The sequence below is a fragment of the Vigna unguiculata genome, chromosome 6 (genome assembly GCF_037176805.1).
Source record: "Vigna unguiculata cultivar grain cowpea cultivar isolate G323 ecotype 2 chromosome 6, ASM3717680v1, whole genome shotgun sequence".
Lineage (NCBI taxonomy): Eukaryota > Viridiplantae > Streptophyta > Magnoliopsida > Fabales > Fabaceae > Vigna > Vigna unguiculata.
Window position 1 is genome coordinate 43,053,848 of NC_140797.1, and position 22,085 is coordinate 43,075,932.

The 22,085-nt window shown below is 34.5% G+C and overlaps 3 protein-coding genes and 1 long non-coding RNA gene across 4 annotated transcripts; 1 reads left to right on the plus strand and 3 right to left on the minus strand.

Annotated features, from left to right (window-relative positions):
- The first annotated feature begins 508 nt into the window (after window positions 1-508).
- LOC114186921 (cytochrome b561 and DOMON domain-containing protein At5g47530-like) lies at window positions 509-2,394 on the plus strand. Its single transcript, XM_028075001.2, has 3 exons — window positions 509-1,364; window positions 1,449-1,703; window positions 1,804-2,394. Exons 1-3 carry the CDS (start codon window positions 732-734, stop codon window positions 2,137-2,139), a joined length of 1,224 nt encoding a protein of 407 aa, XP_027930802.1. The 5' UTR covers window positions 509-731; the 3' UTR covers window positions 2,140-2,394.
- A 634-nt stretch (window positions 2,395-3,028) lies between these two features.
- On the minus strand, window positions 3,029-7,359 carry LOC114186923 (uncharacterized). Its single transcript, XR_014995841.1, has 4 exons — window positions 6,253-7,359; window positions 5,783-5,834; window positions 3,706-3,857; window positions 3,029-3,479 (listed from the first exon to the last, which is right to left on the minus strand). It is a non-coding gene; the product is annotated as an uncharacterized LOC114186923 (long non-coding RNA).
- A 133-nt stretch (window positions 7,360-7,492) lies between these two features.
- On the minus strand, window positions 7,493-13,756 carry LOC114186922 (inositol-phosphate phosphatase). The gene is made up of 12 exons (XM_028075002.2): window positions 13,474-13,756; window positions 13,329-13,384; window positions 13,161-13,211; window positions 10,095-10,175; window positions 9,887-9,990; window positions 9,712-9,796; window positions 9,287-9,341; window positions 9,165-9,208; window positions 8,728-8,796; window positions 8,546-8,646; window positions 8,416-8,472; window positions 7,493-7,762 (listed from the first exon to the last, which is right to left on the minus strand). The coding sequence occupies exons 1-12, from the start codon at window positions 13,490-13,492 to the stop codon at window positions 7,666-7,668; spliced, it is 819 nt and encodes a 272-aa protein (XP_027930803.1). The 5' UTR covers window positions 13,493-13,756; the 3' UTR covers window positions 7,493-7,665.
- Window positions 13,757-15,342: 1,586 nt separating this feature from the next.
- Window positions 15,343-20,219, minus strand: LOC114188715 (putative MO25-like protein At5g47540). The gene is made up of 11 exons (XM_028077337.2): window positions 19,843-20,219; window positions 19,095-19,259; window positions 18,803-18,921; window positions 18,382-18,456; window positions 17,758-17,851; window positions 17,599-17,658; window positions 16,810-16,878; window positions 16,314-16,412; window positions 15,966-16,010; window positions 15,779-15,881; window positions 15,343-15,688 (listed from the first exon to the last, which is right to left on the minus strand). Exons 1-11 carry the CDS (start codon window positions 19,960-19,962, stop codon window positions 15,630-15,632), a joined length of 1,008 nt encoding a protein of 335 aa, XP_027933138.1. The 5' UTR covers window positions 19,963-20,219; the 3' UTR covers window positions 15,343-15,629.
- Window positions 20,220-22,085: the final 1,866 nt, after the last annotated feature.

Sequence of the window (22,085 nt, forward strand, 5' to 3'; positions counted from 1 at the left end):
TAAAAAAAATGTACTGCGAAGTCTTACGTTGCACAAAGAGACAGGTGTGAAAAGGTGGTGGTTTCACAATGGTGGAAAAAATTGTCCACTTAACATCACAGGTCGGAATTCCAAATTTCCAACTGTTGTTTTTAGAACAAATCAAATTGCTTCTACATGACACACGTAATGGAAGCTTCCTCTTACGGGGAGAAGGTGGACCCCGGTAGGGAGACAGAACAGGTCGTTTCTGTAATTTCATAATTAAAAAGCTTTTAAATTTAATAATTTATAATTCAAGGGGTTTCTTTGTCAATAGAAAAACTTAGCCTTTTTTTTTTTCTTATGTGAGAGAGGGAATATCATAATGCGACATCAATTCATACTTTAAACGAATTAGGGCATCTAGATTATGCGTGCTTTTATTTTAAAAATTCAATCTTTTTTTTTTCTTGTGTGAGACTTTTAGTCATCTTTGGACATCAACTACTCAACTACCTAACCCTACCCAGTCCTATAATAACCCCCGTTTCCCCTCATTCTCTCCCACAACCTCCTCCAGTTCATTCATCTTGAGAGGGTTTGTATCTGCAAGAAACCAAAAACGAAACAATCAATCGAGCAAGGTTTCAACAGCCACTTGTTGTCGGTTCAGATCTCCTTCCCTGTAAGTTTTCAGCGGGAGCCAACAGAGAGATTCTAAAACTGTCGAAGCAACTTTTTCAGGATCAAGCAAGAGAGGTGAAAGGAAAATGGTTGGAAAGCTGATGGTGGTGAGGCTTGTTTTGGCCATATCTGTGTTGGGCAATCTCCTTCTGACAACCTCGGCACAGTCACAGGCATGCTCGAGCCATACCTTCACGGAGAACAGGGTGTTTACCACGTGCCGTGATCTTCCTCACTTAAGCTCTTACCTTCACTGGTCTTATGATCAGTCCTCAGGCAGGTTGGACATAGCATTCAGACACTCTGGAATCTCCGACTCAGACAGGTGGGTTTCGTGGGCTATAAATCCTAACAATGACCTCTCTTCATCCATGACTGGAGCACAGGCTCTGGTGGCTATCTCACAATCTGGCGGCACCCCAAGAGCATACACTTCTTCCATCCAAAGTCCCGCAACCCAGTTGGCAGAGGGAGCCATCTCTTATCCTCATTCTGGCTTGACGGCTACCCGTCAGAACAATGAGATCACCATCTATGCCACCCTCACTCTTCCAAACAATACCGCTACTTTGGTCCACCTTTGGAATGACGGTTCTCTCTCTGGTTCTACCCCTCAAGCGCATTCTTTGTCCAACACCCAATCTAAGGAAAGTTTGGATCTTCTTTCTGGTGCCACTCAAGCAGGATCAAGTGGGGGTTCACTCCGAAGAAGAAGAAATGTAAGTACCTATTTTTCTGGTGCCTGGACTTTTTTTTCTTTTTTTTTTTGAGAAGCTGATTGAAGGATGTTGATTTGTTGTCAGGTCCATGGAATTCTTAATGCTATGAGCTGGGGGACTTTGATGCCCCTTGGTGCCATCATAGCTAGGTATTTGAAGGTGTTCAAATCTGCTGACCCTGCTTGGTTTTACCTTCACGTTACCTGCCAAACCTCTGCATACATAGTTGGTGTTGCTGGTTGGGGAACTGGTCTCAAGCTTGGCAGTGACTCAACTGGTGTTACCTACGATACCCATAGAGCACTCGGAATCACCCTCTTCTGCCTTGGAACCCTTCAGGTATGATTTATGAGATGCTCTTCATTTGTTTTTGTTTCCGAACCCTCTTCTTTTGAATGCTATGGGGACTCAAACAAACTACCTCTTTCGCTGAATACAGGTTTTTGCTCTGCTTCTGAGGCCCAACAAGGATCACAAAATCAGAATCTACTGGAACTTTTACCACTACGCCATTGGATACGCCACCATAATCATCAGTATCATCAACATCTTTAAAGGGTTCGAAGCCTTGGAGGTTTCCGTAGGGGATCGCTACAATGACTGGAAGCATGCTTACATTGGCATCATTGCAGCTTTGGGTGGTATCGCTGTGCTTTTGGAGGCTTACACATGGTTCATTGTGTTGAAGAGGAAGAAATCAGCGAACAAGACAGCACATGGAATCAACGGAACAAATGGTGTTAATGGGTATGGTTCTAGTGCACAGCATGTGTAGGGAAAGTGACCATATAGATACTGGATTTTTGGCTTCTGAATTCTATCTATATGAGTTTTGTTGTTAAACTCCTTTTCTGTCTATATATTTGTTTACACGTGAAGTGTGTTTAGGACACTCCACTAGCTTAGAGTTTGGTTTCGATATGAAATTCTTTCGTAGGATAGTTAACGAGTTCCTGCTATTCCAGAGGATACTTTGTATCGGTTTTTCCATATTTGTATTTATTTACCTCCGTCTTACTCTTTCTCCATACCTTTCAGTTTCAAATATCTTCTTATGTTATATCTTGTGGTTAGATAAAGATATTACATTTTTTTCTTTTGTTCTTTCTGCTTTGGGCAAGAGCAGGGTGGATTTTTTTGTATGAACAATTTGGTAAAAATTTTTTAAACGTTGTGTTGAATTGAATTTCTGTCTGCACCTTGGAATTCAACCGTTGAGAGCTGCGAATAAGAACATAAATGGTATAAAGAGTACAGGCTGGACATGAGATGTTTGGGTGAACATGATTGACCTAACATCTTTGGAATGGTGTGAATTTATCGAGCCGCAGGGATGGATGCATTATGCTCTTTTTGTCATATTGGACTATTCTCTTTCTATCTGCCCTTAAACTAATCCTTATCAAATCAATATTTAATACACGTTGATCCTCTTTTTCTGAGAGTTTGAAAACCGAACCCACAAGTAGGTGCGCACGCCAACTTATTTTTATGTGTAATAAGTTGCTGGTTGCATTTGTTTGTTCTTTGTATTTCGGCCAAACTCATGCGAAAAGGCCAAGGCACTAGGCAGTGTCTGTATTGTAGGAAATTAGAAAAAAGGGCGACGAGTAAGTGTGGAAAGAATCGCAGCATAATCTAGACGGAAGTTTATGGGAAGTCTCCCACACCCCATGTGAATGGAATTAATTTAAAGCGGTTGAGATTTTTTCTGAATAACTTTTCTGAACGTGTTATTTAATTTCTAGAATAGTTTGTTTCCCGATTTCACCAATTAAAGTACCAAGTTACTCCGTAATGATCTCAATCAAATAAAATGAATAACTAGCTATATATATATATATTTTCACCAAGATTCTTGTTTTACGCCACCACTCCACTTTGTGTGGGAAGTATATATCGGTCATACCCAACTCGTGAAGTGAGGAATGGGAAACTTTCCGAAACACAATCTTTTTAAGAACAATTGATCTTGTGAAACAACAAATGGAAAACGATCTTTGCCTGCGTGATATTTGATGGAGTGGTGATCCACCTCCCATGCTCACTACATTCATGTTGTACTGGGCTACTTGTAATTGATATGATATGATTGTCTTCTATCGTTTTAAGGAACTGTGTGAGACAAGTAAATAAGTCTTCCAATAATTAATCTTTGATATCTTCTGCTTAAAATCTTATGGCTAAAAGATTTGTAAATATTTTCTTGATATATATTGTTCTTGTAAATTCATATAACACGGAACTCAACTTACAGTTGATTTCACCCATTTGTCATGTGATCAATAGCACTGATGAGTAATCCAAGTTCTGTTCACAGAAAGATGTGCATAGGACTTACCATTGTTGCATGCGCAAGATTTGACATTGGAAGAGGAGGATTCTTGTTTTTCGTGATTACAACAACATGGTTGATCTTCTTTGTAGTGTTGTTGATAAATGTCACCATTCAGTGTAGCCAATAATATTGTACCAACATTGCTTTCAGTATCACTGTCACCACAATAAGTACATGTGAAGAAGGTGTCAGTTTTGTTGGATGAATTTTTTTCTTTTGAAGATTGAGTAGGTCCAGGAGGACAAAAATGCAGTGTCAGATAGCTTGAGGTGCTTAGTGTGTCATTGTTGTGATCCTCGCGAACATATGCCAAAACATGATTAAAATTCAAGAGGAGGATCCTCACTCAAAAGGTTTTGATGTAACACCAGTGAGGAAGTCAGATTTATAAAAAAAAAATGGTATCATCCAAGATTATTCCAAATGCAAAAGGGGTATTATTCGACACGATTTGTTGAGCAATAACCCTTCGTTCATGAGTTGTAAATAACTGGTAAGGAAGCTTTGGTGATGGTGTATGTGAATTCCATTGGGTTAATGCAGCTTGCATACCATGTGGAAAATAATATTTTCTGAATTCTGTTATTTCACTAATACTCACATTTATATACAAAGTTTACACAATATAACTTGCTTCCCCATTTTCCTAGTTAGAGTACCAAAAATACTTCACGACACTTATCTAATCAATTCAACTAAACTTTTGATGAATATCCATTTCCCATATTCTTGCCTAATTCCTTAAGCTCAAGCCAATAGCTGCATCATTAACACACCAGACAATGAACCAAAATTAGATTACATATATGCTCAAACAATCACATTCTCCCCATCAAATTCTATAGTAGTGCTACTTTCACTAAAAGAAATATAGAGAATAAACAATTGTAAAATAATTTTTATGAACTATAAGTAAATATAATTTAAATCAGCAGTTAGATGATTTGTCTTAACCTTGCTACATAATTTAAATCAGCACTTAAACGAGACCATTTACTACATAATAGCCGATGTAATAGGCTTTAGTATTTGTTGGGTTGGGTCATATTAATTCTGATGGGTTGTTTGGATAAGTTTATAATCAGCCATTTTTTTTTAACAAAAAAAATATTTTTGTTTTTAATAAATGAAATAAATACAATAAATCTTTAAACCAAAAAAATAATATGTATCTATTTTAGTAATGATTGTTATAATGATTATGATTTTATATAATTTATTATTAAATTTTAACAAAAAATATACTAAAAATAAAATTTTAAATATACTTAAAAATTTATAGATATTAAAACATAAATAGAGATCAATTATCATACAATTCTGATCCGCTATCTGAACCTGAATATAAGTATTAATTTACTCAATTTTATTTATTCAACTTTACCCGTTCCCCCAACTTTACCCGTTCACCCGATCCAACTCAACCATGTGTTCAAACTTTTTTCTAAAATTTATTCTCAATCCATCAGATTGGATGTTGGGGGCTTCTCCCTGCACCTTCAATAGTTCTTCTGTACCCCCAAAAAAGACTGTTATACCCTTATTTACTATGAATGAGAGAGTGGGTGAAAGTGGGTGGGACGCAGTAAATTTCATTTACTGCGTCGCCAACATCCTGCACCCCCAAAACATTATTTCTTCTACTCGCGTTTCGTCTCTTCTCCATTCCAGTATCGGAATACAAAAGCCGTTTTACGAAAAAATCAAAACGTATGGGAAACGAATTACAGAATCCGTTTCATAACACTTTGAAACGGATTCTATATTCCGTTTCAAAAAAAATTGCAAATTGTTTTTACGAAACGGATTACAGAATCCGTTTCATAGTGTTATGAAACGGATTCTGTAATCCGTTTCGTAAAAAAAATTTGCAATTTTTTTTGAAACGGAATACAGATTCCGTTTCATAACACTATGAAACGGATTCTGTAATCCGTTTCGTAAAAACAATTTGCAATTTTTTTTGAAAAAAAATTGCAAGAAACGGATTACAGAATCCGTGTCACATCCCATACATTTTTTGCTTTTCTGCCTTGGTAAATAAAGTGTCAATGGACATTTGTCACAGTGTGACACTTACAGAGATTGCAGTGTAGCAAGCTCGAACATCAATTTCTCCATCATCATGCATCCTGAATAAAGTATTTGATGATTGAAAAGAAAAGATTGATTAGAAAAATAAGGTTTCACAAGCAACTCTGCATGTCTCAACCACAAAGAGAATAAACCGCATTAAAGAAATGCTTTCAACAAAGCAGATGAATTCACACCCTTCAGACAAGTGTGCGGTGGCAGATTGGTTTCTACACAACAGGGGCTCCACAAACACAAGAAAATAAAAAATGTCACCATTCATAGGTGTGAATGGTGGTGCATTGCATTTGTGAACAGAGAGCAAATACATGGAATTGTAAACCACAAAAAGTTATATCCTACTTTATAAAAGATTTAGAGAATAGCTATCATTAGATATAATTAAAAAGGGGTACAAGATATCACTATAATTTCTTATTTTTAATTGAAGTGACAAAGATGTATAAGATATCAAACCTGAACCCCCCATTTGGCTGCTTCATCCTTCGCAGAAACCCATGCAATTTATCTTTGAGAATAATATGTTCAAAGTACCAAACCAATCAGTTCCACACAAATAAAAACTAGCTCCATCAAATAAATAATGGAACATAATATGATAAAAAAACTTGCGTTGAGCACATAAACTGACCACCTATTTAATTGATGCGAGGGATTTCTAACCACCCAAAGTAATAAGTGTATTAACTGCGGCATAAGTTGTGGCAATATGAGGCATCCGTAGAGAACATTCCAAGAATATAAATAATTCATTACTCTTCTCCAACACTAAAGAATAGAAGTAGAACCTAAACCTAAACTCCCTTTGTAATGTTCTTTTTACCTTTGCAAAAGCACAAGCAATATACTATGTAGAAAACGGATTTCACAAAGTTTCAGAAAAAAAAAAAAACACTAAACTGAATGTGAAATCCGTTTCATCTATGTAGGAAATGGATTTCATAAACCGTTTCACAAAAAAAAATTCCTACGAAATGGATTTCACAAACCGTTTCAGAAAACAAAAATAAATAAAACCCTAAACGGAATGTGTATTCCGTTTCATCTACCTAGGAAACGGCTTTCACAAACCGTTTTAGTAAAAAAAAAAATCCTAAACGGAATGTGTATTCTGTGTGATCTACCTAAACGGCATGTGTTCCCTTTCACGAATGTTACAAACGCATCAGTGAAATATAAAAAACAAGACATGGATCGGTGAAATATCGCTAAAATCAATTACAACATACACACTTAACTGCGCAAATGGAGAAGATGGGGTTGCACGAAAACAGGAGCCTGCGTGTCGCTGCTAGGAGAAGAACAGCGGAGAAGAACACTAACAGCGGGAGAAGAAGGATGGGGAGAAAAAAGATGAGGAGTGTGTGGAGGTGGGGAGGGTGCGTGGGAAGAAGTGGAGGGATAAAAGAGGTCAAAGATTCTTGGGGGTGCAGGCTGGAGCAGGGAATCTATTTTATTTGGGGGTTGCAGTGTATGGTTTTCGGGGGTGAAGAGATACGCGGTGAATGGCTTCACAGTAACTGATTTTTTTTACCATGGAGAAACGTGGAAATAATTTAGGTTTTGGGGTACAGGAAAAATCATTGGAGGTGTAGGAAGAAGCTCCCTTGGATGTTTTGCGCTGGCCTACGATGTCATATAAAAAGAGTGCACTTCTTTTACACGATTTAAAGTGATTTATTATTGCAAAACAAGATTCACTAACGAGCACTGTGGATTCATATAAGAATTTAACAATTCTGATAATTTTATCAGATCATTTTTACCAAAAAAATGTAGAATCTTAAAAATTAAATGACCAAAATTTAAATAAACTAGAAAAGATGGCTTATACGACAAGTTCTTGCCATTGATTAATAGTAAATTTCCTCACACCATTTGGCGCAGAGCATCAACAAATGCATCCTTTAAGAAAGGGTTTGAAGCTGCTACTCGCTGAGATGTTATGTCAAAATCTGCACCAGACCTGAAGCAAGCGAAACACCGGATGATGACGTAAGAATGAAATATTTCCAACATATCTGCAACTGTGTTTGATAGCACAACTACTACGAGTCCTAAAGCTACTATTGAATTGGACTCTCACATTGAGACTAAACCTAAGAGGAATGTGGGCAAACCAATCAGCTACAGACACTACAATCCCTTGGGTTCTTTTATTACAACTATAACAGATTCTAGTTTTATTTATTCTGCAATTCTGTGATGTCATGTTACTGCAATTTTTTTTTATTCCATTTCCTTTACTTGAGGGCATCCCAATGACCTGTATTGAGAGTCCAGCCAATTATTACTTTGATATGAATAAGAGGAGAAGAATTCTGAATCGTTTATTATTTTCTTTGTTTGGATGTTCTCCCAGTTATCTTCGAATTCGAAGAATATTAGTTTCCCTATCAGTATTATAGCTTTCCAAAGTGCTAGTAAGTCCTGTTAACTGTCTCTACAATACAATATGTCACAATGCATGTCCGTCTAACAATGTCAGCATAACTGTCCACAAGATGAAGATGCTTGCGAAGAACCAAATGGACTATGTACCTAACCGGGCAGAGACTATCTAGAAGTTACTACTTGTCTCTTCATGAAGAATAAGGATATCTAATCAAAGTTACTTACGGATCAAACACAACTCCTCCAGCTTCTCTAACAATGACAGCACCACCTGCCACATCCCTGAAAAAGAAAGAGACCTTGTGAATCACAATACCACATTCCCCAACATTAATGTAGTACGAGATATTCATACCAAGGACCACCAAAGCCAAGTTCAAAAAATATGTCCAGTCTTCCACATGCAATTCCACAAAGATTCAGAGCGCAGGAGCCACTCATTCGAAGAGATCTCACCTGACATAGAAAAGGTGTTACAGCAGAAACATTAATATCACCTTATAGTACAGTAGATTACATGGAAAATCCCAGCTTTACCTTGAAAAGCAAGCTTTTAATCCTATTGGTAGATTCATCTAATGTTTCTTTGTCACGTTTTGTTCCAGCCTGCTCTTTCAGAAGAGAAGAAAAATGAGTTTCAAATTTATCTTGATTCAAAAGGCACAATATTTATGAATCTGATCAATAATATCAGTGTTCCAAGTTAGAGTAAGATAACCTTACTAACCAAAAAGGAAAGATTTGTAGTAAATAAGCAGAATAATGTGAGTAAAACACAAAAAACTCACTGGGGATACAACCTAAAACAGACTTCATAATCACAAGTTACAATTTGCTAAATGATCACATTGATCTTTTGGGACGTTTGCACAAGTGCACAGAGGGAATGGAAAACACTTCATTGATGCAAAAAATATGTGAAAAAATATATAATAATGGATTTCACGCCATAAACTATAACAAGCTTGACTTACCTCAGTTGCAAGAAGAGCGCTAATCAGTTCAGTTTGTGAAGATACTGTGAAATTTCAAGGCATCAGCATAACATTTAAATTAACAACAATCAATAAAAAACAATAAACAACAAATGACACACCTTTTATAGGATCCCCATTTAAAAAGGCACCCTTTCCACGGATTCCAGTAAAAAGCTGCATACAACAATCCAAAATTTTAGTTTGTATACTATGCGACAGAGGAAAATTAATTAAAAATACTACAAAGTAAAAAATGTCATACCATTAAGGCTAATTTACAGATATATTAAAGTCTCATGTTCCTGAATGAATTAAGTCAATGTCTACTCTCAAGCATGTCTTCTATAACATTAAGGATACAAAAAAGAAAACAACAGAACAATATTACCCTGTTTCTACATTTGGACAGTATCCCAGAACCAATGAGATAAAACAACACATGCAGAATTTCACATTGTATAAATTTTGTAATATTTCTAACGGAAATTTTAATTGTTTTATAGTCGGTCACTTGTAAATATCCGCAAAAGAGAAGATTTCTCACCTCATTAATAATTGGATTGTATACAACGCCAATTGTAGGAATTTTTCCAATTGTGAGACCAATGGAGACACAAACGAAGGGGAACCTGCACATAGTAGAATTCCAGTCAAGTAATATGGATATATTAGTGTATCACAAATCCACTGTCAGCTTAAACATCAGAGTTGATTATTACCCATGCACAAAGTTAGTAGTTCCATCCAGGGGATCAACTATCCATGTGGGTTCATCTGTAAGTTCGGAAGTGCCATAGGCAGCTGTGGTTTCTTCACCAATGAACTAAGACACCAATTTCAAAGAACTTAAAGGAAAATTACACAGGCAAAAAAGAGAAAATAGTAACTCATCTTAAACTTGATTAATGAATATATGTACAGTTCAACCTTGTGAGTGGGATAGAGCTGTTTGAGATGATTAAATATGAGCTCTTCACATGCTTTATCGGTTTCTGTGACCAAATCAACCTGTGCATCATGCAAAATAGAAAAAGACAGTAAGCAAATGAGATATTGAGCAAGTTTATTATTGTACTTATTATGTTTTTAAAATAAGTGATTATTTTTATAAATTAAACAGCTTTCTACCTTTTCATGTTTGTCTAATCAGCTTATTTAAAAATAAGCAAATCTTATGCTCTTCTTAAATAGACGATTTTTTTTAATTGATCATTTCAAAGACACTTACTTTAAGTTTAAACAAATTGACCCATAATCTTTCATCATTTTTTGCCATGATAATGCCCATAACACTTAATTAAATTTCAATCTGAACTTCTTTACAAGAACATAGGACAGGTACACCAAACTTCTCACTTAATTTTCTCCTATAGTCCTTCATATCCCACCTTTTTGGGCTTGGTCAGTCTTGGTTGCTTAGACATAGATAAGCATTAAAAATTAAAATCCACAAAACCAGAAGTGAAACTTTTGGTTCCTATTTAAGATGATAATTTTACCTTGATCCATTCATGGAAAAAAAAAAAGTTTTCGAATCAGTCCATATGGATAAAATTTTCAGTTCACTCACCGCCATCTACAACTGTTATAACCTCATCTAATCATCCCTCATGGCTAGAACAGACTATGACGTTATGTCAACATGCGTACGACTAGATGTGTTAAGATTTTGGTCCCTACACAACTATTTTCAACTTGTGTTTGTACATAAAAAAGAAAATCATATTCATCACTATATGTGAAATCGTTCACTCTTTGCCATCAATACTAGTGATAATCTAAACAAAATTCCTATTGCTTTCTACCTAGCTCGAGAATAGAATGAAGAAAGCAAAAGTGGAATGCTAAATGATAAACTCTAATACAATCATAAAATATGTCTCACCCCGGGCATGAAAATAAGACCTGATGAAACAAAAGTAGGGTGGCAAAACCAACCCACCATTTCCATGTTCCCCACTCAAACACTTCCTTACTCTCACCCCCTTTGATAATCAAGACTGAAGATCAGTTTCGCATTCTTTAATTCTTGCTTTCCATATCTTAATGATAATCCCTCAGGCCCAGTTGTCAAATAGGGATTCAAATCATAAATTGAAAGAATTATTTCTGAATCATGAACTGTCACAAGTGGAAATAACACAAGGGCAACTCAGGAAATGGACAAAGATAAGAATATTCTGTTATGGAGAATGGACAAATGTCAAACCACCCTGTGGTTGTGGGCAGTAAAAAAAATGCAAAGATGAGGATGGCAAATTCATGCATGCGGATTATGTGTGAGGTAGCAATTAGTTATATAGTATCTGAGAGGAGGGGAGAAAGTTATGGTATTGTTGCATTTTTGTTTCTTCTCTCTATTGTCTCTGTAGTTGCTATTGCTGAATAGCAACCTTTTACTCCATTGACCCGCCGCTACAATAATACAGAGCTTTAACTGTAAAACGCCATTGTTCATTAATTCATTATTTCACTGCTTTAGTGATTCTTACACGAACCAAATTGAGTAAAGAATAGTAAGATTCATAATCAATAACTAAAATTATATATATATATATATATATATATATATATAGAGAGAGAGAGAGAGAGAGAGATAAATAGATCTATATAGCAAGAAAAAACATTAACAAAAAACTAAAAAGCATTGATCTAAGAGTGTTTCACATAAAGAAACAAACAATAAAAACATCTATATATTGTCATTTTAAAGTCGAACAAGTCGTTGCATACCTAATAAAGTGAATTGTAAACTTCAAAAGAAATCATAATTCACAAATAATAGTCAAAATGAACATCAAAATAAACTAAGGGCTAGGAGGGACGCTTCCACGCTGGCTTCATGTGATAACTCAAAATCCCCTTCTCATGGTGGCTTCACAAAATAACAAACTCTTTATTTTGACTCATTTTTAACCCTTCCGGCACACACAGCCAGAAATCACAGAGTGCTCACACAGGGCTCAGCAAAAAAATAGAGATAACAACAGCAACAAAATACAAGAGTTAGACGTAGGGCACCATTGGCCTGGCAGGACCTTTAATAATGAATACAAGCGACAAAAAGAAAATGCTCGGATACACAGAATATGCAAATCATCTTCAGTGTGTGGGGGGCTAGACACAATCGAATTGATTATGAATTGACACCGGGTGAACCATGGCCCCCAGTTTGAGTTTATTGACAGGTGAATGCACCTTGGATTGTGATAACAACGATATGCCTAAATGAGTTGAGTGCATAATAATCAATGGTTGTCTAAAATGTAAGAGAAAGGTATCACATAAGGATTGTCTGAAGTATTGTCTCTTGAATACTTATACTATTTCATTCGAAATCAAATCTAAAGTTTGTGATGTGAACTAGAGTATAAAGACGCAAGAAAGAATGAGAAACAAAATGTTGTGTAAATAGTTGCAACACGGAAAGAAGAAAAGCACTAACACAAAAATAAACAAATATATGACAGGCAGATTGTCTCGCAAATTAAGAAATGAATACATTATAGAATAACTCCCAAAGAATGGCCCGTGTTAAGACTATATTCAAATCCAGGCTTAAAAATTGTTCGCAATTGCAGCCGCAATGTCAAGCCTTGCAATTGCAGTTGTGGGCCCACCGGCTGCAATTTCACAACATTCAGAGTCATGAAAAAACAGCAACTGTGACTGCAATCCGAATTTAAAACCTTCACTGAAACCATAGGGTTTCAGGTAGAGAAGATGAAAAGGCAGATAAACGAGACTGCAGAGCCTAAAACAGACTTAAAACTTCATGTGTTGTTATACATTACAATGTGATGATAAAACATTAGCTATGATTCTTTCTCATAAGTTTCTCATAAACAGGGAAATTTTGAAATAAATAATATCTCATTAATTAATTCGGTTTATGCATAAATCAAACCGACCCGCATAGTGTTGGCGTGGAAGGGAATGAAGCGAGAAAGGTAAAAGAAAAGAGAGTACACAACGGAGAGAACGCAAACAAACCTGTCCTTTGTGTTCCACGTGTTTGGTCTGGTAGAACCCTTTTCGAATAATCTGGAAACCATGCGCGTACAATAGAGTAAGATACAAGAGATACACAAACGCGTAGAGAGAAATGAACGGAACGAGAAACGAATCAATGGAGAGATTTTAGAATGGAAATGAAGTGACCTCGCCAGCTTTCTGAGCCGCGTGAACCGCAGATGCGAGGAATTCCGAGAGCGAATCTACAGTCCAATTTCAGTGAGCAGAGTTTGCAATAAATAACAATTAAGTGTAAGAAAAATATAGATAATATATTGGATGGTACAAATACCATTGTCAATGTCAACCATTTTCTTCTTCAATTGTTGTCTGCGATAGACAGAGACTGAGAGTGAAGAAGGTGGCGAAATGAGATGATGTAGTAGAGCCTGTGCTTTTGTTCTTGAGCTCGTTTTTGCATGTGCTATCCAGCGTTCACTACACAACAACCACACCACCACCCACGACCAATCGCACTTTTTCAATAACTAAAATCATTTTCATGATTTTTGTTAATCTTCTATTTCCTTTAAAGCTGAACTTTTATTACCAGAGTAGTCTTCAATTTCTTTTTGAAACTGAAATTTTAAAACTATGTAAAAGGTTTTAAATTCTCATTCAGACGATCTTTGGGTCATGATCAAATGAGTTTAACTCAAATAATTACTTAAAAGTTTAACTTTTTAATAATATGTCGATGCACAAATAGAGAGATTTCTGACGTCATTACTTCAGGCATATTCAATATTCGAATTGCAGATAGGGAACTCAAAAAGAATCTCAATGAACACTTTAATTTTTTTAATTTGTTTGTCAAAAAATGTAAAAATTGCCCTGAATAAAGTGAAACAAATCTAGATAATTCTGAAGACAGTGTAATGAAAAGGTGATTTTAGAATCTAAACAATTATTGGTAAAGTAACAGTAGTGAAAGGCATACGGAATATGCCGGAGATTATCCTGATGCTTTGATTTGGTTTTGTGCCACACACTTTTCAATGTTTTAGGTTCCCTGGATGTGTCCAAATAGGTACCAAACATGTACCTGAATCAGGGGATGTGATTAGTACCCTTATCAAGCTATTCTCTTATTGGTTTGTAAAAGCCTCCTCTCAAGTATGAGCCACAAATGAAGAGACCCACACCCACTCTGAATGCTGTTGCAAAAATAGGGAAAAAAGGCAAATCAATGTATAGTGTATTTGATGTGGAGCTGAAGAAGTTGACTGCTACCTCTTCATTTTTTGGGAGTTTAGGTTGGAAATTGCTTTATTTGAAATGAATTAGCATTAAGAAAACAACTCAATGAAACCTGTGGAGAGTGCAAACTGCAGACACCCAAACCTTTCAACTACAATGCTAATGATGAAGTGATGCGTGCACCACCCTATCCCCTACCACTCACTCAACTTCCTTAGATCATATCATTACCTCAATTATTTTACAAAATAACATGAATCTATCCAGCTCAATTATTTCACAAAATAACATGTAACTAGGTAACTCATCAATCTATTTTTCCTTTTAAATTTCATGTTGAAATTAGCACTACTACACAATTTTAATTCGTTTAGAAGTTGTATTTTAAAACACAAGGTTAAGTTTGTTTTTTTCAAATTTTGGGCACACTTGTACTTCCAAACATAACTTTAATATTTTTATTTTACACTATAACTATACCTACATATACAATTTTGACTCTTTAAAGTTAAACTAGAATTATGTTTGTAAACAATATTTTAGTGAAATTAACAACATTCAGGCTGTGCTTACAAACACATTCACCATATTTTAGAAAGAAAACTAAAATTTTGACTTTTCAAAAATTTTAAAAAGTAATACTAGAATCTTGCTACAAAACCAAACTTCAACCTAAAAAGAAATAATAATAGTTGATGTAAAATTCCATCACTTAAGTACTTTGCTGACAAAGGCGTTATATAGATAATAAACTTTACTACAAATACATTGAAGAAAGTACGATTACAGTAAATTAACTCCTCCAAATAAACTAAAATCAACTCAACTCTTGAACAAATTAAATGAGAACCCTATTAAGTTGCGGAAACTAATCTTAACTTCTTATTTTCTTTTTCTAAAAACATGATAACAAAGTTATGTAAACACTACTCAAGACTGTTCAAAATGCCACATGAGTAGATTTAGCAAAACAAATATTGTGAGATTGCATGACCTCGAATACCTTTATTACTTAGACCTACAAAGACATAATAAACCGCATGTAGCTCATTAAGCAATTTATTTATCTACAATTTTTAAAGGACGATAATAAAATTACAGCAAGAAAGCATCGAAGTCTGTATGAAATGATAGTCCCATCATGATAAAAACTAATAACTATTACAATACACAATTCGCTAAAGTGAAATGCCACATGGCAACGTGCTACTTAACAGAATATGCACTTCAGGTGCATTGTTCCCTGGGTTAAAGAGCTTCGATTTCCTTCATCACCTGAGCTTTGTCAGCTTCAAATTGTTCATCCTCTGCACAACCACAACAAATATGGGGTCATGAAAAACTGATAATTGATACCACAAATGCAACTAAACTATCAAGAGGAAGGCATCACTTACCTTTATCAATTTTGAAGTCTTCCAATAGTCTCAGCATCTTACTTTTGTTTGCAACGAATATACTGACGATATCAGCTGGTTTATGTTGGTTAGCAGCAAATAACTGGTATGACAAACAAATATCAATAACCGCGCGATTCAGAACAGTCACTTCCAAAAATGTGCTATAATATTATTATAGTAATACCTTGAAAACATGAAATGCCTCAATTTGTATGCTCTTGCTTGACTCCTGTAGGAATAAATCAGTACGGACTATTAAAATTCACTTTAAACACATACGAAGGTTCTTAATCCTCCCTCCAATATAGAATACTATCACCAAAACTTATTTGAACATTAATTTTTAGTATTGTAATCTTGACAAACTACAATAGTACTAGGGTGAAGATATTTTGATGGAACTGATGCACTTTCACACGGTAAATTTAGCGAAATATATCAAGTATGGATAAGGATTGGCAGACACAAACATGAAGTACACAAAGGTACATAATAAGGCACGTCATTCAAGTTTTGTGTAAAGGGCTCATACTCTTAGAAGATTCATTAAAATCCTCAAGTTGTCTCTTGAGCTCACATATCGTGTCATTACTGCTGAATTTGAACGGTCAAGTAATATATCTCCCAACAACTGTGTAAGAGAAAGAAATCAACTCAGTGATCATAAATAGATCATACTCAAATGAACAGAAGACTGTAAAGACCAAAACTCCAACATTCAGGGGGGCGGGGGTGGAGAACAAACAAAATTCAATAGCAATTCAGGAAAAATCATAGGTCAAATGAACTACAAATGCATGGACGAACAGGCAAAGATACTACGGAAATCCACTTGGAAAGTATCTGTTGACTAGATGTGATACTTTTGTTTACAATTTTCAGGAAATTTTATAGGTCAAATGAACTACAAAGGTATACACAAGGAGGTGTAGGTTTCTCGAACCCAAATTTAAGTTTTCAACAAGCAAAAATTATAGTTGAGATCAAAATTAAATTTATAGGGATTAATGAAAAAAATTATATACAACCTTGACAGCTTGGCGCCTTGTAATATAATTGGAAGATTCCAACAGCTTAGTGTTATATTCCGCAAAAAACTGAAAGCAGCAATAACAGAGTGAGTATTCATTGATAACTAAATGGCATTAACTACTTGAATAAACCAGGTACAAATAAAACATGTTAATATAAAGTGACAACCAGATAATTATATGAAAGCAGCATAAAGTTTTAAAAGAAATCTTTGAAAAGGTATTATTTTAAAAAATCCCTAAATATAGTGAACGAACATACTTGTGCGATTAATAATCATACGAAAAATTAAACATGTGGTTAATAATCACACAAAAACTAGTATGGCTTTTTGATAGAAAATTTGTTCATCACCAATGCATGCAGAATAATTTTCTACAAGTGCATATCTTTTATCAGTTCAGAAATCAATACTTAGAAGTTAGTTAGAAGCAGAGAAACAAAAAAATGTAAATCACTAGGGCCATATCCATAGGAATAAAAAGGATAAAATCTAAAATAGTAATCAGAACTTGAGTTTTTAAAATCCTCTGTCAGTTTATTATAATTTATATCGAAGCCATTAACCTTTAAAAACTCCATAAAACTAAAACAAAGTTGACATCATGTTCATAGCATTAAATTAGCTGTCATATGAGAATCATTGCCGCTAAAAAATATCACTCATGCATATTATTTAGCAACAGAATGTTATGAAAAGATAAAGCTGGCATGGAAGTGAAGTGTATAAATTAAAATTGAAATGCTACTTTATACATAGATTGAACTTTGAAGGGGTAACCTACCCAATCATAATTCTTGGAAAGGAATTCGGCTACAGTAGATTTATGTCTTGTCAAGAGCTCCTGAGACAACACAACACTATGTGGCATGAACACTCTTGAAAAAAAATGTGCATTGCACAAAGGAATTTGTAATCAAAATTTTTTTCACACGAAATGCACCTTAAAGGTAGCCGCAGCATCCGCAGCAATGTCAAAATTTGGGAGTTGGATATAGTCAAAGAATTTCTTCATAAGAGGTGAGTTGAGAACATATCTGATATAAAACCATGAACAATTAAGCAACACTATAGTTATGATGTGAGGGAAAATTATATGTCCTGGTGGGTCTTTTCCCCTGTTCTAATCCAAGTGTTCAGTTTTTTTTTTTTTTCACGAACTTCACACACAGCACCAATCACAGCACCAATCGCATTTTGTATGAATCAAGAGGGGGGCACATATAAGAAAAGTATAGGAACCAAAAGAGACAGTACATGACTAGGAAATGCAGTGCTATTCTAACATAGATTACAACCTTAACAGTAGTTTCTAGCAGTCACCAATCATTAACAGCTTGACAGCACACAAAATATTACAGTTAGAAAAATATCTTTTTCTGTTACAACTGTTTGTTAGTTGTTTCCTTTTAGTTTTCCTTGTAACCACAGCTTTATAATAAGCTTCGTTCTGCCTTATACAGTATGTTGATCAATAAGAAATTATGCAGGTTTTATTTCTTTCTGTATCATAACACTTATATGGTATCAATAAAAAAAATGAATTCAACACGTTCTTTTTCCTTACTTTGCAACAATCTGATGTCGTATGCACTCCCTTAGCATTGCACCATAGTGCAAAGCCATATCTGTGTTTTCATAGCTGAAAGGCAGCAATTATTGGTCAGTTGCATACAAGAATTAGAATCAATACCTGGGTAAGTATCACTTATTGACAGCCACAGTGAGTAAAAAAGAAATAACATAGACATTGAAATATGTTAAGAGAAGAAGACATACACGTCACGAAACTAAATTTAAAAATCACAAAAATCCACTGATCAGGACGTGAGATTATTATCATGTCTTATTTATGAGAAATTAAATTTTCAAGGTTGACAAAAAAAAATGATTTACAATCATTTGATTAAGTGAGTCCACCATCCTTATTGCAAAGCTTTCTAGAACTAGAATCAAGCAACCAAGAATGTCATCCAATGTTTTCTTACCCAAGTATCAAGACATCCATAAGATCCAGATTTTTCTCTAGGTAATCAGATGCAATCAACTTAAACTGAACCTGTTGCCTTTGTAAATTTGCAACAACTTGAGTGGCGTCTTTTCTGGCCTGCAAAAGCCCACAGTCACCAGGTTGCCAAGTAGTAAACAATCCAATCACAGTACAATGTTAGATAAACATGTGATTCTACCCCCATCCACATTTGTAATAAGCATACCCATCCTACAAAGGGTACCTACATCAACAGCACAATCAGGAGGTCTCATAAATTTCATTAATACCTCCAAATTCAATTTTGGAAGACATTTGATAAACAGTCTCAGCGTGTCCTCCTTAAAGAACTCCTGAGTCAACTGTGCACAAGCTTCCGCAACTGGTTCAGAATCACTATTTCCATACAGGATTTGCTTAAGCTCCCTCATGTTTTTAAATAGCTCGGACATTTGCTGTTAGATGGACCACACAAAAATCATAAACATCAAATAAGAACTCACGAATTCCCCGCACAAAAAGCCGAGATCCAATAAAAAATTATCAAACAAAATACTCCGTCAGTTCCAATTTGCTTACACAAATTCACTGCAACTCCGATAATGCATGATGATAGCATATCAAGTCCAATTACTTTTACCACTACGTTACACCCGCCAAACCAAACAAACCAACAAAATTTGCAATATTAAAATCAGGGGATTAACCACCAACAATGGAACTATTAAAAAGCAACTTAGCACCAACTACAGTGATGAGTCGTATATGCTCTAAATTAATGCTCTAGTGAGAAATAACATCAAATATAAGTTAAAGAATGTCGTAAACAACATGCAGGGTTATCGTGATTCACAAATCAAGGCTCTAAGGTTCCTGACGCATTACGCATTGGGAACTCAAGGCGGAACTTCTTGTTTATTTTATTTTTTCGGCTAACAACCACAGTTACAGAGTTAGTTGAGATCAGAGTCTCGCGAAAATAAGAAATTAAAAAAAAAGAGTAAAAAATGCGATCTAAAAGTAAGGGAACAAGCGAACCTTCTCTTCTCTTTTGCTTTCGCGGGATTCAGAGTTCCGATCAACGACAAGTAGAAGATCTCTGGTGTGACGAACTACATCTGCAGGAGTGCGAGGTTTAGACTTGAAGAGACCCTTCATCTTCTCAAAGTGCTGTGTTTGTTCTTCTCTTTTCTCTCTAATCACACACTCTAGTTAGGGTTTGTGATTCTCAGAGAGTGGTAGGAAGGGGCAAAATAAGAACAAGATGAATCTGGATATTTTAATTATTTCCAAATATAATGATTACTTATTTATTTATTTACTTCCGAGATTTTGTTGGAGAATTATGGAGGAACAGATCATGGATAGAAGAAAAGGATGAGGTAGAGGATTGGGATTGGACCTGACACTAATACCAGAAAAAACAACCCTGCTTTTGTAATTCATCTCAATTTTATTTACTGGCTCCGGTTTCAGCCAAACAAAAAATACACCCACTTATCAAAACTTAACTTACTATTATAAAAACTCTACTGCTGTCACAAGTAACCAAATTACCTAAACAACACCTCAATTCCATCACTCTCAAACTTATTATATTTTTTAATATATAATTCTCATTGTAAGTAAATTTTTAAATAATATAAATTATGTTTACTTTTAATTAGTTTCCAAAAATTCAAATGTGTGCAAGTTTATTTTTTAAATAGGAGAGATAATTGGAAAAGAATAATATATAAGAGATAATGTCAGTTGTAGAAAGTTAGAGATAATAGACAATTATTTCGAGACAAAAGATAATTAAGAATATATATTTTAAAACTAAAAGATATATTCACTTTTATGACTAACATAAAAAAATACATATATACAATTAAAATGTCGATACATAAATACTATATTTTAAAATGTAAAATTCTTAAAATAACAACAAATTTATCCACTTTTACGTAGTCTTTAATTATTTTAATTTTAATTCAATGTTTGTTCTTGTTATATACTATATAGATAAAGGTACAATTGAGTTAGGAAAAATCAAGCGCAATATAATAACATAAATTTAAATTGTATTATTACTATATTTTGGTTTTTGCAACGAAAGTTTTTTTGTTGTTAATTTGTTTCTGTGGAAGGCTTGCGTAGTAAGTATTGGACCAAATTTAATGTGGTCAATTTTAGCTAAAGTATTTTGAACTTAAAACCTGACCTACCATTTTTTTTTTCTGCGTTTTTTTCCCTTGAACCAACACTACATGAGACAGATTTTCCTAATCAGTCCCTCTCTTTTTCTTTTTTCTATATTCGGATTTATTCATTGTTGCCGTATATATCTCGATCATGTTTTCGTATTTCAGTATGATTCTTCCGGCTAATAACAATTTTTAATGGTATAAAAAAAGCAACAACGTTAATTTTAATTAATAACTGTATTACCAAATTGTTTAATTTCAAATCATTCTAGTCATTTATATTCATTCGTAGCTATTTCAGTCCATATCTTAGTTTATTAAATTGCATTTTTTTTTTATATTTTTAGTGTTAAACATTTTAGTCTCGTGAATGGAGATGTACAAACAAATAATACAAATTCTATATTATATATTTTGTTGGATAGATGATGTAGTGACAGTAATTCCTATCTACCTATACTGTAGAAGAACCTCTGCAATATTTTCTTTTTCTTTTCTATTGACAATTTGTAGAGTGTTTTCAAGCTTTAAAGTTTCTAAAAATTATATTATAGGAAAAATTGATTGGAAGCATAAGATTCCGTATTATTCATGGATGTTATTATATACCATACGAATAAACGAGTTTTAAACTGGTAAAATCATTCACATGTTAAATTAATACAACTAGATCACTTTCGACCTGTGCACATACGTGCGAAATCCGATCTTAAGTCTACTTATACATATAGACGAAGGTCTAATTCATAAATCTGCAGCTCATCTCTTCTTTTCACGATAATGACTAAACGATTACCTAATCACATTCTTGTAGAAATAAAGATAATTTCGATATACATCAATCATTTACTGTGATTCTAAAAAAAACTAAAACAAGGACAAACTGAAAACTTATATGAAACTAAGCGACTGCTCTCTGAAATAAAGACAAGAAAAATGACTGAGAAAGGCACATTACAGAAAAAAATATCTGTTTGTAAAAGTATACAGAGGAGAGAATGAAAAAGCATTTGACCCTTAGATTCCTTTTACGGGAACAAAAACATATAACATAATTTATTTTAATGAAGTCTTAGATTAAATATAATGTGA